General features: G+C 39.0%; 1 protein-coding gene across 4 annotated transcripts in view; it reads right to left on the reverse strand.

Moving 5' to 3' along the window:
* The window catches only part of RADX (RPA1 related single stranded DNA binding protein, X-linked), a 59,929-nt gene extending 47,020 nt beyond the window's left edge, over positions 1–12,909 (reverse strand). For all 4 annotated transcript variants that reach the window (XM_049873155.1, XM_049873154.1, XM_049873157.1 and 1 more), the window contains exon 1: positions 12,190–12,909. In XM_049873155.1, the coding sequence (XP_049729112.1) occupies positions 12,190–12,832 (643 nt within the window). In that variant the 5' untranslated portion in view covers positions 12,833–12,909. The remainder of the gene's footprint in view (positions 1–12,189) is intronic.
* Positions 12,910–14,370: the final 1,461 nt, after the last annotated feature.

Genomic DNA, 14,370 nt, shown 5'->3' on the forward strand with positions numbered 1-14,370 from the left:
TTCCTTTATTCTCCCTTGTCCTTAAGGGGCAAGACCAGTGGAGTATCTTAAATGGCCACTGACAGGCCCAAAGTAGCTATTTCTTGCCAGCAAAGTCAATCTATATACTTCCTCCATATAAAACTTAATAATACACGTCTCTAGATTTTTGCACACATTGTTCCATCTAGAATGTTCTCCATTTTGCCAAGCTGTGGAATTACTTCCTGGAGCACTTGGATCTAAACTTACCTCCTTTAAGAAATTTTGTGGAGTTAGGAGGTAGAGTCAACATGGCATGCAGCTGCCCTGAGTCCATGCTGCCCCACTGGCTGGCTCCCTCAGTGCCATATTTGTTTGTTTGTTCTGTTTTGCTTGTTTGTTTTTTGTTTCTTCTCTCTCTCCCTTCCTTCCTTTCCTGTTGCCCACACACCTAGCCCCAACTCCTTCTCAAAGCGCCTTACCACATCACTAGGCTAAAGAGGCACTAGCATATGGCTTCTCTATTCTGTGCTGCCCCCACCAACCAGTTACCTCAGAGCTATATTTTTTGTTTGTTTGCTTTGTTCTTTTCTGTTTCTTCTCTTTGCCTTCCTTCCTTTCCTTTCTCCTGCCCATCTAGCCCTGTATGCCGCCCCTGCCCCTTCCTGAAGGGCTATGCTGCAACACTCAGCTAGAGTCACTGGCACACTGCCTTCCCGGGTCTGTGCTGCCATCACTGAATGGCTCCCTCAGTGCCATCTTTTGTTGTTGTTTCTTCTCTCTCTCCCTCCCTTCCTTTCCTTTCTCCCACCCACCTAGCCCCATGTACTGCACCACCCCTTCTTGACGGGTTGTGCTGTACCACTTGGCTAGAGAGCCTCTGGCACATAGCCTCCCTGGGTCTGCGCTGCCCCCACAGGTGGGCTCCCTCAGCACCATTTTTTTTCTTTATCTTTCATTTCCCCTTTTTCCTTTTCCTTCTCCCACCCACCTAGGCCCTGCGCTACCTCTGACACTTCTTGACAGGCCTTGCCACACTGCCCAGCAAGAGAGACATCAGCTCGCCACCACCCCAGTTCTGCCCTGCGGTCAATGGCCAGCTCCCCCAGCAACATATTTATTTTTTGTTATTGTCACTTTTTTTTTTTGGTTTGTTTCTTCTCTCTCTTTCCTTTCCTTTTTCCCACCTACCTAGCCCCATGCGCCACCCACACCCATTCTCACCAGGCTGGGTCGCACTGCTCTCTAGACAGCCCTGCCTCCACTTGCCAAATCCTGTGAGCTGCCATTTTACTTACTTACTTTCTCTTTTTTCCCTTCATTTCTTTTACTTCTGTTTCTCTTCTTTCTCTCACCCATTTAGCTTCAAACATCACACCCTCTCCCTTCCCTCCTTCCAATCTGCACTGCACACCCAGCGCTGTGCCCCTGACAGCACTGGTGTAGACCCCTGGACGCCGCCCTTCACTGCCCCCTGGCAATGGCCCATTGGCCCCAGTTTGTTCTGCAAATGAGCCATCGCTGCTCCTCCCCCTCCCCAGAGGACCTGCCCTGCTGCACCACAGTTGAGTGACCAGCTCTGCCCACCTAGACAAAGTGGTGAGAAATATCATGGCCACAGACGAGCAAGCAACAAAACCTGCCCAGCCTGCCTGCCTAGAAATAACCAAATACAACAAAAAAGCAGAACAGAACAAATCAAACAAATTTACAATCAATAAATGAAGAAAATAACTCCTTAATGTCCTGGAGAAGGCAGACAACATCAAAATATATTAAAAAAAAAAACAGGACAGGATGGCTCCAGAAAGCAACCAAAATAAAACACCGGATGACCTTCCAATAGAGTAAAAGGCACTGGAACTACCTGACTGGGAATTCAGAACTCTAATATTCACGGCTCTCCAAGAGATTAGGAGCAAGATGAAGGAAAATGCAGGAAAAAAATACACAAAATCATGGAAAATACAGACAAAATCAGGGAAAACAAAGACAAAGCAATAGAAGAATTCAGAAAAATAATATATGAACAAAATTTCAAATTAAACAACTAGAAATCATACAAAAACAGCAATTAGAAATCCAAAAGACAACAAGATTTCAGAAATACTGCAACAGAAGGTTTTAGAAGTAAATTGGAAACAATGAAAGATAGGATCGGCAAAATTGAAGACAAATCCTTGGATACCACTTTGAGGAAAAATCAGAGAAAAGAGTGAAGAAACCCCGAGAACAACGTGGAATATAATCAAAAGTAAAAATCTCTTTGTGATCGGAGTTCCAGAGCAGGGGGAGAAAATGGAAAACACAGACAGGGCCACTGAAGATTTGCTGACAGAAAATTTCCCTAATATCATGAAATATGAAAAGCTGGCCATCCAAGAAGCTCAACAAACCCCGTACAGGATAGACTCCAAAAGAAAATCAACATGATATATCATAATCAAACTCAAAACCAAAGACAAAGAATCCTGAGAGCAGCTCAAGAAAAATGAAAAGTCACACACAAAGGGGAAACAATAAGACTAAGCTCTGATTACTTGGCAGAAACCATGCAGGCAAAAAGGCAATGGGATGACGTATGTAAAAACCTTGAAAGAAAAAAAAACACCAACCAAGAATAATATATCCTGCAAAACTCTTGCTCACATATGATGGTGAAATTAGGACATTTCCAGATAAACAGAAATTAAGGGAATATGTAACAACCAAACCAAACTTACAAGAATTATTACAGGGAGTCCTTCAGTTAGAGAACCAAGATCAGACAACAACCTGAATCTAGGACACAGGACAGCATCAGCCAGATACCAATCCAGGGAATGAACTCTCAAGGATAAAATAAAACTAAAAGATTTACAACAGGGAACCAGAGAAGTCAATCTGTAAATGACAACAACGTCAAAACGATAAAAGAGGGAATAAATGATGTGGGTATAGAACTTTCAAATGGACAGGAAGTCATGGAGATATCAAGTAATAAAAAACTGGTTTAAACTTAGGAAATCAGGGGTAAATTTCAAGGTAACCAAAAAGAAAGTTAACAAACCCTATTCATCAAAATCAAGGATTTCATTTTACTTGGATCCACAATCAACAGCCATGGGAGCAGCAGTCAAGAAATCAAAAGACGCATTGCATCAGGTAAATCTGCCGCAAAGGACCTCGTTATAAAGTGTTGATGAGCAAAGCTGTCACCTTGAAGACTAAGGTGTGCCTGACCCAAGCCATGGTATTTTGAATCGCATCATATGCATGTGAAAGCTGGACAATGAATAAGGAAGACCGAAGAAGAATTGATGCCTTTGAATTGTGTTGGCGACTGCCAGAAGAATGAATAAATCTGTCTTAGAAGAAGTACAACCAGAATGCTCCTTAGAAGCAAGGATGGCAAAACTGCGTCTTACATACTTTGGACATGTTGTCAGGAGGGATCAGTCTCTGGAGAAGGACATCATGCTTGGCAAAGTGCACGGTCAGCGGAAAAGAGGAAGACCCTCAACGAGGTGGACTGACACAGTGGCTGCAACAATGGGCTCAAGCATAACAACAATTGTAAGGATGGCGCAGGACTGGGCAGTGTTTCATTCTGTTGTGGATAGGGTCGCTATGAGTCGGAACCGACTCGACGGCACCTAACAACAACAACAATTCATCAAAATAAAGAAAAACATAAAGTCTCAGTAAACACAAAATGTACAAAAACAAAAGAAAAAAACTCCACAAACAAAAAAAATTCAGCACAGAAGTGTAAGAGGAACAAAGAAGGCAGCACCACAAAAAAAGCACTACAAAACTACAGCAATAAACTCACACCTATCAATAATCACACTGAATGTAAATGGCTTACATGCACCTACAAAGAAAGAGAATAACAGAATGGATTTAAAAAAATCAGGACCCATCAATATGCTGTCTACAAGATACATACCTTAGAAACAAAGACACAAGTATATTAAAAATCAAAGGATGGGAACAAATATGTCAAGCAAACAGCTACCAAAAAAGATCAGGAGTGACAACACTAATCTCAGATAAAATACACTTTAAATCAAAATCCACCATAAAAGACAAGGAAGAAGATTATATAATGATTAAAGGGATAATCCATCATGAGGACATAACCATAATAAATATCTATGCAACCAATGACAGGGCTCCAAAATACATAAAACAAACTCTAATGGCACTAAAAAGAGAAAGTGACAGTTCCACGAGAATAGTAGGAGACTTCAACACACCACTCTCCATAAAGACAGAACATCTATAAAGAAACTCAACAAAGATACAGAATACCTAAACCTGCAGTTAACCAACTTGACCTCATAGACACATACAGAACACTCCACCCAACAGCGGCAATGTACACATTCTTTTCCAATGCACATGGAACGTTCTCCAGAATAGATCACATCTTAGGCCACAAAGCAACCCTCAACAAAATCCAAAACACTGAGATTATACAAAGCATCTTCTCTGATGACAACACCATAAAAGTAGAAATTAATAACAGAAAGAGCAAGGGAAAAAAAATCAAATACATGGAAACTGAACAACACCCTGCTTAAAAATCACCAGGTAATAGAAAAAATCAAAGATGGAATCAAAAATTCCTAGAATCAAATGAGAATGAAAACATACCATACCAAAACTTTTGGGACACAGCACAGGCAGTGCTCAGAGGTCAATTTACAACAACAGATGCACACATCAAAAAAGAAGAAAGGGAAAAAGTCAGAACATTAGCTATACAACTCGAACAAAGAGAAAGAGAACAGCAAAAGAAGCCCACAGCCACCAGAAGAAAGAAAATATAAAGATCAGAGCAGAAATAAATGAAATAAAAAAAAAAAAGATTGAAATAGAGACTAGAAAAACAATAGAAGGAATCAACAAAAACCAAAAGTTGGTTCTCTGAAAGGAGCAACAAAATTGACAAACCATTGGCCAAACTGACAAAAGAAAAACAGGAGAGGACTCAAATAACCCAAATAAGAAATGAAATGGGGGACATTACAACAGACCCACCTGAAATAAAAAGGATCATAACAGAGTACTACGAAAAACTACTCCAACAAATTTGAAAACCTACCGGAAATGGATACATTTTTAGAAACATACTACCTATCTAAACTAACAGAAACTGAGGTTGAAAATCTGAACAGACCCATTAACAAGAGAAGAGATTGAAAAGGTAATTAAAAAAAAAAAAAGTCCTGGCCCAGATGGCTTCACTGGAGAATTCTACCAAACATTAGTCAAACTATTTCAGAACATAGAAAAGGAAGGGCTATTTCCAAATTCATTTTATGAAGCCAGCATAACCCTGATACCAAAACCAGGCAGAGACACCACAAGAAAACTACAGACCAATATCTCTCATGAATATAGATGCAAAAACTCTCAACAAAATTTTAGCCGATAGAATTCAGCATCATATAAAAAAAAAAAAAACACCCTAACCAAGTGGGATTCACACCAGGTTTGCAAGGGTGGTTCAACATTAGAAAATATATGAACATAATCCAGCACATCGATAAAACGAAATAATCACATGATCATCTTAACCGATGCAGAAAAGGCATTTGATAAAGACCAGGGCCCATTCCTGATTTAAAAAAAAAAAATCTCAGTACAACAGGTACAGAAGGAAAATTCCTCAACATAATAAAGGGCATCTATACAAAACCAACAGCCAACATAATTTTTAACAGAGACTGAAAACATTTCCCCTGAGAACCAGAACAAGGATGCCCTTTATCACCACTGCTATTTAACATTTTGCTGAAAGCCCGAGCAAGAGCAATAAGGCAGGAAAAAGAAACAAGAGCATATTCAAATTGGTAAAGAAGAAGTAAAACTATCCCTATTTGCAGATGATATGATTCTATCGTGAAGAAACCAAAAGACTCCACAGGAAAACTACTGGAACAGAAAGATTCAGCAGATTAGCAGGATACAAGATAAACATACAAAAATCAGCTGGATTCCTACATCAGTAAAGAGAACTACAAAAGGGAAATCAGGAAAGCAATACCATTTATAATAGCCCCTAAAAAAAAAAAATACTTAGGAATAAACCTAACCAGGGACGTAAAAGACCTATACAAATAAAACTACAAAACACTACTGCAAGAAATCAAAAGAGACCTACATAAATGGAAAAACACACCATGCTTATGGATAGGCAGACTCAACATTGAGAAAATGTCAATTCTACCTAAAGCAATCTACAAATACAATGCAATCCCAATCCAAATACCAACAGCATTCTTTAACGAGATGGAAAAACTAATCATTAACTTTATATGGAAAGGATAGAGTCCTCAGATAAGTAAAGCACTACTGAAGAAGAACAAAGTAGGAGGACCCACACTACCTGACGTGAGAACCTACTATACAGCTAGGGTAGTCAAAACAGCCTGGTGCTGGTACAATGACTAACACGTTGATCAATGGAACAAAATCTAGAACCCAGTTGTTAAGTCCATTCACCTAAGGTCACCTGATCTTTGACAAAGGCCCAAAGTCCATTAAAGGGGAAAAAGACAGTCTTTATTAACAAGTGGTGCTGGCAAAACTGGATGCCCATCTGCAAAGAAATGAAACAGTACCCATACTTCACACCATACACAAAAACTAGTTCCAACTGGATCAAAGACCTAAATATAAAATGAAAAACTATTAAGGTCATAGAAGAAAAAATAGGGTCAGTGCTATAGGCCCTACTACACGGCATAGACAGGATACAAGCCATAATTAACAATATACAACACCAGAAGATAAGGTAGATTAGGATCTTCCAAAAATTAAACACTTATGCTCATCAAAAGACTTCACCAAAAGAGTAAAAAGAGAACCTGCAGACTAGGGAAAAAATTTTAGCTATGAGAAATACGAGAAAGTTCTAAGCTCTAAAATCTGTAGGAAAATCCAACACCTCTACTACAAAAAGTCAAATAATCCAATTAAAAAATGGGCAATGGATATGAACAGACACTTTACCAAAGAAGACATTCAGGCAGCTAACAGACACAGGCACATGAGGAAATGTTCACAATCACTAGCCATTAGAGAAATGCAAATCAAAACTACAATGAGATACCATCTCACACTGTCATTACTTACACTAATCAAAAAAACAGAAAGTAACAAATGTTGGAGAGGCTGCAAGGAGACTAGAACTCAAACGCACTGCTGGTGGGAATATAAAATGGTACAACCATTTTGGAAAATGATATGGTGCTTCCTTAAAAAGCTAGAAATAGAAATACCATATGATCCAGCAATCCCACTCCTAGGAATATATCCTAGAGATATAACAGCCGTCACATGAATAGACATATACGTACCCATGTTCAATGCAGCATTATTCACAATAACAAGAAGATGGAAACAACCTAAGCGCCCATCAACAGATGAATGGATAAACAAACTATGGTACATACACACAATGCAATACTGTGCAACAATAAAGAACAATGATGAATCTGCAAAACATCTCACGGCGTGGATGAATCTGGAGGGTATTGTCCTGAGTGAAATAAGTCAATCACAAAAGGACAAATACTGCATGAGACCACTATTATAAAAACTCACAAAAAGGTTTACACTCAGAGAGAAACAATCTTTGATGGTTATGAGGGAGGGGAGGGTGAGGAAGGAAAAACACAACTAGACAATAGATAAGTGTTAGCTTTGGTGAAGGGTCAGACAGTACACAATACTGGGGAAGTCAGCACAACTTGACCAGGGCAAGGTCATGGAAGCTTCATAGACATATCCAAGCTCCATGAGTGACCAAATTACTGGTCTGAGGGCTGGGGACCATGGTCTCAGGGGACATCTAGCTCAACTGGCATAACATAATTTATAAAGAAAATATTCTACATCCTACTTTGGTAAGTAGTGTCCGGGGTCTTAAAAGCTTATGAACAGCCATATAAGATACTCCACTGGTCTCACCCCAACTGGAGCAAGGGAGAATGAGGAAAACCAAACCACAATGGAAAGATTAGCCCAATAATTAATTAATAATTAATGGGCCACAACTACCACAGCCTCCACCAGACTGAGTTTAGCATAACTAGATGGTGCCTGGCTACCCCTACTCACTCCTCTGACAGGGATCACCATAGAGGGTTCCAGACAGAGCTGGAGAAAAATGTAGAACAAAATTCAAACTCAAAAAAAAAAAAAAAGGCCAGACTTACTGTTCTGACAGAGACTAGAGAAACCCCAAGAGTATGGCCCCTGGACACCCTTTAAACTCAGTACTGAAGTCACTCCTGAGGTTCACCCTTCAGCCAAAGACTAAACAGGCCCATAAAACAAAACAAGACTAAAGGGACACACCAGCCCATAGGCAAGGATGAGAAGGCAGGAGGGGACAGGAAAACTGGTAATAGGGAACCCAAGGTTGAGAAGGGAGAGTGTTGACATGTCATGGGGTTGTTAACCAATGTAATACACGTATACTAACTGTTTAATGAGAAACTAATTTGCTCTGTAAACCTTCATCTAAAGCACAGTTTAAAAACAAGGAAATTTGGTGGGACGTATTTCTTTATTGTTCTCACATTGGTTTCATACATTTAAGTTCCATCTCTACCAAACACAGTAGACATGCTCTTAAATCAGGGCCTGTGCACTTGCTGTTCCCTCTGTGTGGAATGTCTTCCCCCTGGATACCTGAGTGAAGTACTCTTTCCCCTCCTTCAAGTTCTGCTCAGAGGTCACTTTCTCAGTGATGTTATCCCTAACCACCCTATTGAAAACTGACCCCTTCACTTATCCTCTGTCCCACTTTATTTTTCTACATAGCATTTATCTTCTAATATACCACATCATTTACTTTGAAATGTTTTAATCTTCAAGCCTGCTGGCGAGCACAAAAGCTGCTCAATAGTTTTTCACCATCTTTACAGGATTAACTTAAACTTTGAATTTTATTCTCCCTTGAGTTAAGAGGGATTGCACCTACAATTCTCTCCACTTTTTGCTCTCCAATAGCCTATAGTCCCAACTTTTAAGACCTGAATTTGCATTAGTTTCAATATTTATTTCGCTAAGGCATCTTTCATTTCTATTTACGAAAGTATTATCCAGTTAACATTGTAGCATTAAAATCATGCTTGTACAGTGAGACCTTTGAGATCCAGAACTCAATGAAACTGCCTTGTTTTTTCGGGTCTCGCATGTTTTTCACCTTTGACAGGGTGCAGTCTTACCATTTTTCTATTCCTTTCTATTAGTGGAAAATATTTGAGTTTTCCTTCTCTGTTAGGTTTCCACTTTACACAGGTTCTGGATTTCACAGGTTTTACTGTAATATCTCCTTAATAGGCATTTAAATGGTATTTTATAATTAGTGCTATACCAAAAAAATATTATTTTCAGTATTACTAATATGCCTTATATAATTTTCCTTCCAGATTCTCCTAATACATTACAAACATAGGATCACAAGTCCTAATATTTGATCTAAGGTAACTGATTTCCTTTAGAATATGCTCAGACTAATCATGGGTGGTAGCAGTAGAGATGAAGAGAAATGTACCGATTTCAAATCTATTAGTCTTGGTGATGGGTTGGACACAAAACCACATGAAAAAGCTAAAGTTAGATTTCTTACTGCAACCCACACAAAATAATGACCAAGTCAATTAAAGAGTTAAATATAAACAATTGAAATATTAGAAGAAAATATATGAACATTTTCTCATAATCTTTGGTTAAAGTTGGCATTCCTAAGCAAGACCTCCAAACTAGAAACCATAAGGCTTACAGATTTGACTACACAAAAATTAAATCTCAGAAGCACAAAAAGCACCATAAACAAAGTTAAGAGGAAAGAGACAGAACATGAGAAAATAATTTGCAGTACATAGCAAATACGAATTTAATACACATTAGCAAAAGAAAAACTAAATGATACAAATTCCAAATAGTCAAAGATATAAGCAAGCAATTCAGAGAAATATATGCAAGTGGCCAGTAAACATATTAAAGGATGCTCACCCTCACCAGTAACCAGAGATTTGCAGAAGAAATAAAATGCCATTCTTACTCTTGAGATGAGCATAAATTAAAAAGGCTGATGACATTCAGACTTAGTAAGAATAGAGAAAAATGGGTACTCTCATATATATGCTGGTGGGATTGTAAATTAGTACAATCTTTATAGAATGTCATTTGTCAGGACCCATTAAATTAAAAAAAAATTCAAATATCCTTTAACCAGGCAATTTCACTTCTAGGAATCCATGTATTCAACAGAAACACTTGAACATAATGAACAAAAATATATGTACATCCTAATGATGTTCAAGCACTGTATCTAATAGTGAAAAACTAACAATTGCCTAAAATTGCAAATTACCCATTCACGACGGAATGATTACATAAATTACGGTACATCCACACTATGGAATATGGTATGTGCAGATGTACATGAAAGATGCCTGAGGTATATTAAATGGAAATAGCGAATTTCCCAATGCCATATCATTACTTTTTTTCCCAAAGATACACACAAAACTGATGAGTTTCCAGTTTTGAGAGGAAAGTTGGAGGCATTGGGGTGGAGTGAAAAGGATCTTTCACTCCACCCCAACATCTTATCATTAAAAATTTAAAACATACAGCAAACCTGAAAAAATTTTACAGTGAACACCAATATACCCACATACTGTATTTCACCATTAACATGTTACTTTTTATACTTGGGTCTTACACTTTTTACACAATATACTTTTAAAAATGTGGTTTGGATTTTTGTAGCACATGGACATATTACCTTTTGTAATAAAAATAGGTTTTCAATAAATGAATAGATATTACTTTCATAGTCAGAACAAAACCAAAATATACTTTTACAAATTAATATCCTCTTAATTCTTCTTCTAGGGTCCAAGTTTTCATTTTTTATATTCAATTCTCAGGAGCCTGGGTGGCGAAAGAAGTTTGCGATTGGCTGTTAACCTAAAGGTTGGCTGTTTGAACCCACCCAGTGGCTCCTCTCAAGAAAGGCCTAGCAGGATGGCTTCCATAAAGATTACAGACAAGAAAACCCTGTGGAGCAGTTCCACTCTGTGACACATGGGGTCACCAAGAGTTAGGGCTACTCCACAGCCACCAACAACAATATACAATTCTAAAAATAAAAAGGAACGGAAGAATATATTAATGCACTACTGCCTTGTTCCATGGGTGAGATAAAATCACTTCCATTATTTTATACCCGAAATGACCATCTTGCTTTTAAAATGTAGTTATTTCAATCATCTTTTTTTCTCATAACTCGATATAACTATAATTGCGTATATTTTGACCCAATTATCTTTTCACTTTCAAGTTTGCTGCTGTTACACATGATAGTAAGATTATCTATGATATAACGTTGTGACTACAACTTAAAGAAACGACTGAAAAACAGTAAATGTAGATGATCATCTTTCTTCCACTATTTTTTTTTTTGCATTTTAATTTTTTCCCCATTGCCTAGATGTACATGCCTACAGTACTATCATTCCCCTTAATTCCATCTCTTATTGAAAAAAAATGTTTTGGACTACTTGCTGATGACAAACTGGCATTTTCAGGTTAACTTCCTACTACATACACAGAAAAATTGAACTCAGATCAGCACTGACCGTGGTAATAAGAAACATTAAAATGAGAATTCCAAGCCTTCTCACAAAATCCCACATTCAAACAGTGATATTTACCTAACCGTTAAATGCAAAGACATAAATGTGGCATTGCTGTTACTGTAAATTATTAATAACTCACAAAACATCCTTTTTGAATGAAGGTTAAAACACACGTTGCAAACGCTGCCAAATTTTTTTGCTCGGTTGGAATCTATACACTCTTCAACCGGTAGACTGTACTACCTCCACAACTAGAAACTAAGATTAATTTCACTGTAGTCAAACGTATATCGAACACATGAGGAATACTGACTTCAACATCAGTACATTTGCCAGATTAAATTTAAGATGCATTCAGACACTTCCTGAATGGCCACTTTATAATGAAAGCAAGACAGATTGTGCAAATTTCATTAAGAGAGCGTCGTCTCTCTGTCATTCATAAAAATTTGCCTATTATCATTCCTGGTGTGTTACTAGGAATACAAAAGTGCCTTTATTTCCTTTCCCGTTAACACAAGCTTCAGAATAATAATAATTTTTTTACCCTCTGTTGATCCCTCCAATTACTTACTGCTTAAATTGTATTCCTTAGCTCGCTTGCTGGTTAACCAGATATCACCATATGGATCTTCGTTATTCCAGAGCGCCATGTAGTGACTCTTCCCGCCCCTTAAGGGCCTCTCTGGTTTCTGCTCATGAGCGCGATTTCTGAAGGGAGTTTCTAAAGAGATAGCTTTCAAGGTCTCCCCACAGTGGACTTTATTTATGCATAGGGTCCCTTGGCCTATCCTTTTCTCGTTGTAAACACACGAGACTCTGGTAATTCTCACTTCTTTGCCAACTTTAAGAATATTTTTATATACGAGAGAGTTTAGGCGGGGATCCAGGTAGCACTTCTCCTGGTACACCCCGTCTGAGATCGTCACATCATAGCAGTAAAGAGGAAGCTTGGGCAGCATGTCGCGTGGCTCATCCTCTAACAAGTACCTTTGGACGGCCAGCACAGCGACAGGCACCACCTCCGAGAGGCTGACCCACTGGCGAGGTGTGTCAATAATTTGCTCAAAAACCTTTTGTATCCAGGACCTGGGCCCTTGGGCACCGGCCCTTCGGATCACCCCTCCCGAGACCCCAGCCCGATCTCTCTCACGTCTCCGCTGGTCTTGTCCAGCATGTGAGGGGCCAGCCTCAGGCTGGCCTGATTTACCAGACATTGGGGAGAAATTCTGTAGCCTCTCCACTTCCAAAAGCTAGTTTGCTTCGTCCTCAAGCTGAGGTAAAAGAAAATGCGCGCTCTGGCGCCTGTTGACTGGAAAGGTGCCTACTTATAGAACTACAAAGACGTTATGCGCGTGCGCCAGCGCTCCCGCCCTGCCCATTGCTCCCCCGCCTGCTTCCCTGAAGCGCTGTTACTAGGCAGTCATCCTGAGCGGGTTAAGTAGCAGATCCCCAGACTATTTCCCCGCCTGATTGCTGCCTGAGGGAGGGGGAGCAGGGGAGAGGTAAGGGAAGGCGGCGGTCGCCTTGGTTCCCAAAGAACAGCAGGAGGGAAAGGGAGGAATGCTCTTGTCTCTCCTAGAAAGGAGACAGCCTAGATGGCAGTGGAAAAGGGGAAGTGTCTGAAAGTATGGTGCAGGTAGTCATATCTCAAGAGTTTGGGAATTCGGCCCAGCAATGGAAACTAAATTCAAAACCAAAAACCAAACCTGTTGCCGTCTGGTGGGTTCCTTACTCACAGGGCATAGGTTAATATACATGCATGTGACTTTGAACATTGCGCTCCTTTAGCCCTTTGGTGACCCAATTCTTTTCTCCTTTGATTTTTTGGTTAATACCGTGTGATTTCACTAATGCAAGGAAGGAATGCTGATTAAAGAACCAAATAAAAATTTTTGTTATGATTTGTAGATTTTGATACCCATTATCCGAGATCACATGTGTCCTTGCAGATGCTGGATGTAGTAAATCCTACCCATATGAGTTAATGATAAAGCTGTTTCTTAACATTTTTAAAATTTTACTTCTGGAAAATTTGCAAAATATGAGGTAAAACATGAAGACACCTGGCAATCACTGTACATACATTTTACTCTAACCTCCTTCTTAGCCTTTTTATTATTTTTTGTGAAACTTTTCAAAACATGGTAGAATGTATTCTCCCTTACTGCAAAAGCTGTACTTAAACAGCCTAAAGAAATAAAGCCAAAGGATTTTTCATCTAAGGAGAATTACTACTGCAATGCATTCTTCCTTACTGCAAAAAAAAAAAAATACAATTAAATGAATTACAGTTCAAAAAAATAAAATTAAATGAATTTGAATCTCAGAATAATTATCACTGAAACACTGCTGGGTAGTGGTTAAGAGCTATGTCTGCTAACCAAGAGATCTGCAGTTTGAATCCACCAGGTGCTCCTTGGAAACTCTATGGGGCAGTTCTTCTCTGTCCTAGAGGGTTACTATGAGTTGGAATCGACTCCACGGCAATAGGTTTATGGGTATGTATTCTCACAGCTAAGAAGCAAAAACAGCTGCCCTGGAATATTGCAGACCTGCTCACAGTGGTTCAGTCTGCTGCTACATGTGGAAGCAATGATTGGCTCCTAAGACTGAATGCAACAGTAATTTAATAAGAGTTGGAGCCTCTTGAAAAATACTACTGCAGTGAATTTTTCCTTATTGCAAAAGCATTACTTACTGTTCAGAAGCTAGAAAAGCAGTCCTGAAAAAATTGCAGAGCAAAGACTCAAAG

This window comes from Elephas maximus, chromosome X (genome assembly GCF_024166365.1).
Source record: "Elephas maximus indicus isolate mEleMax1 chromosome X, mEleMax1 primary haplotype, whole genome shotgun sequence".
In the NCBI taxonomy this organism is placed as follows: domain Eukaryota; kingdom Metazoa; phylum Chordata; class Mammalia; order Proboscidea; family Elephantidae; genus Elephas; species Elephas maximus.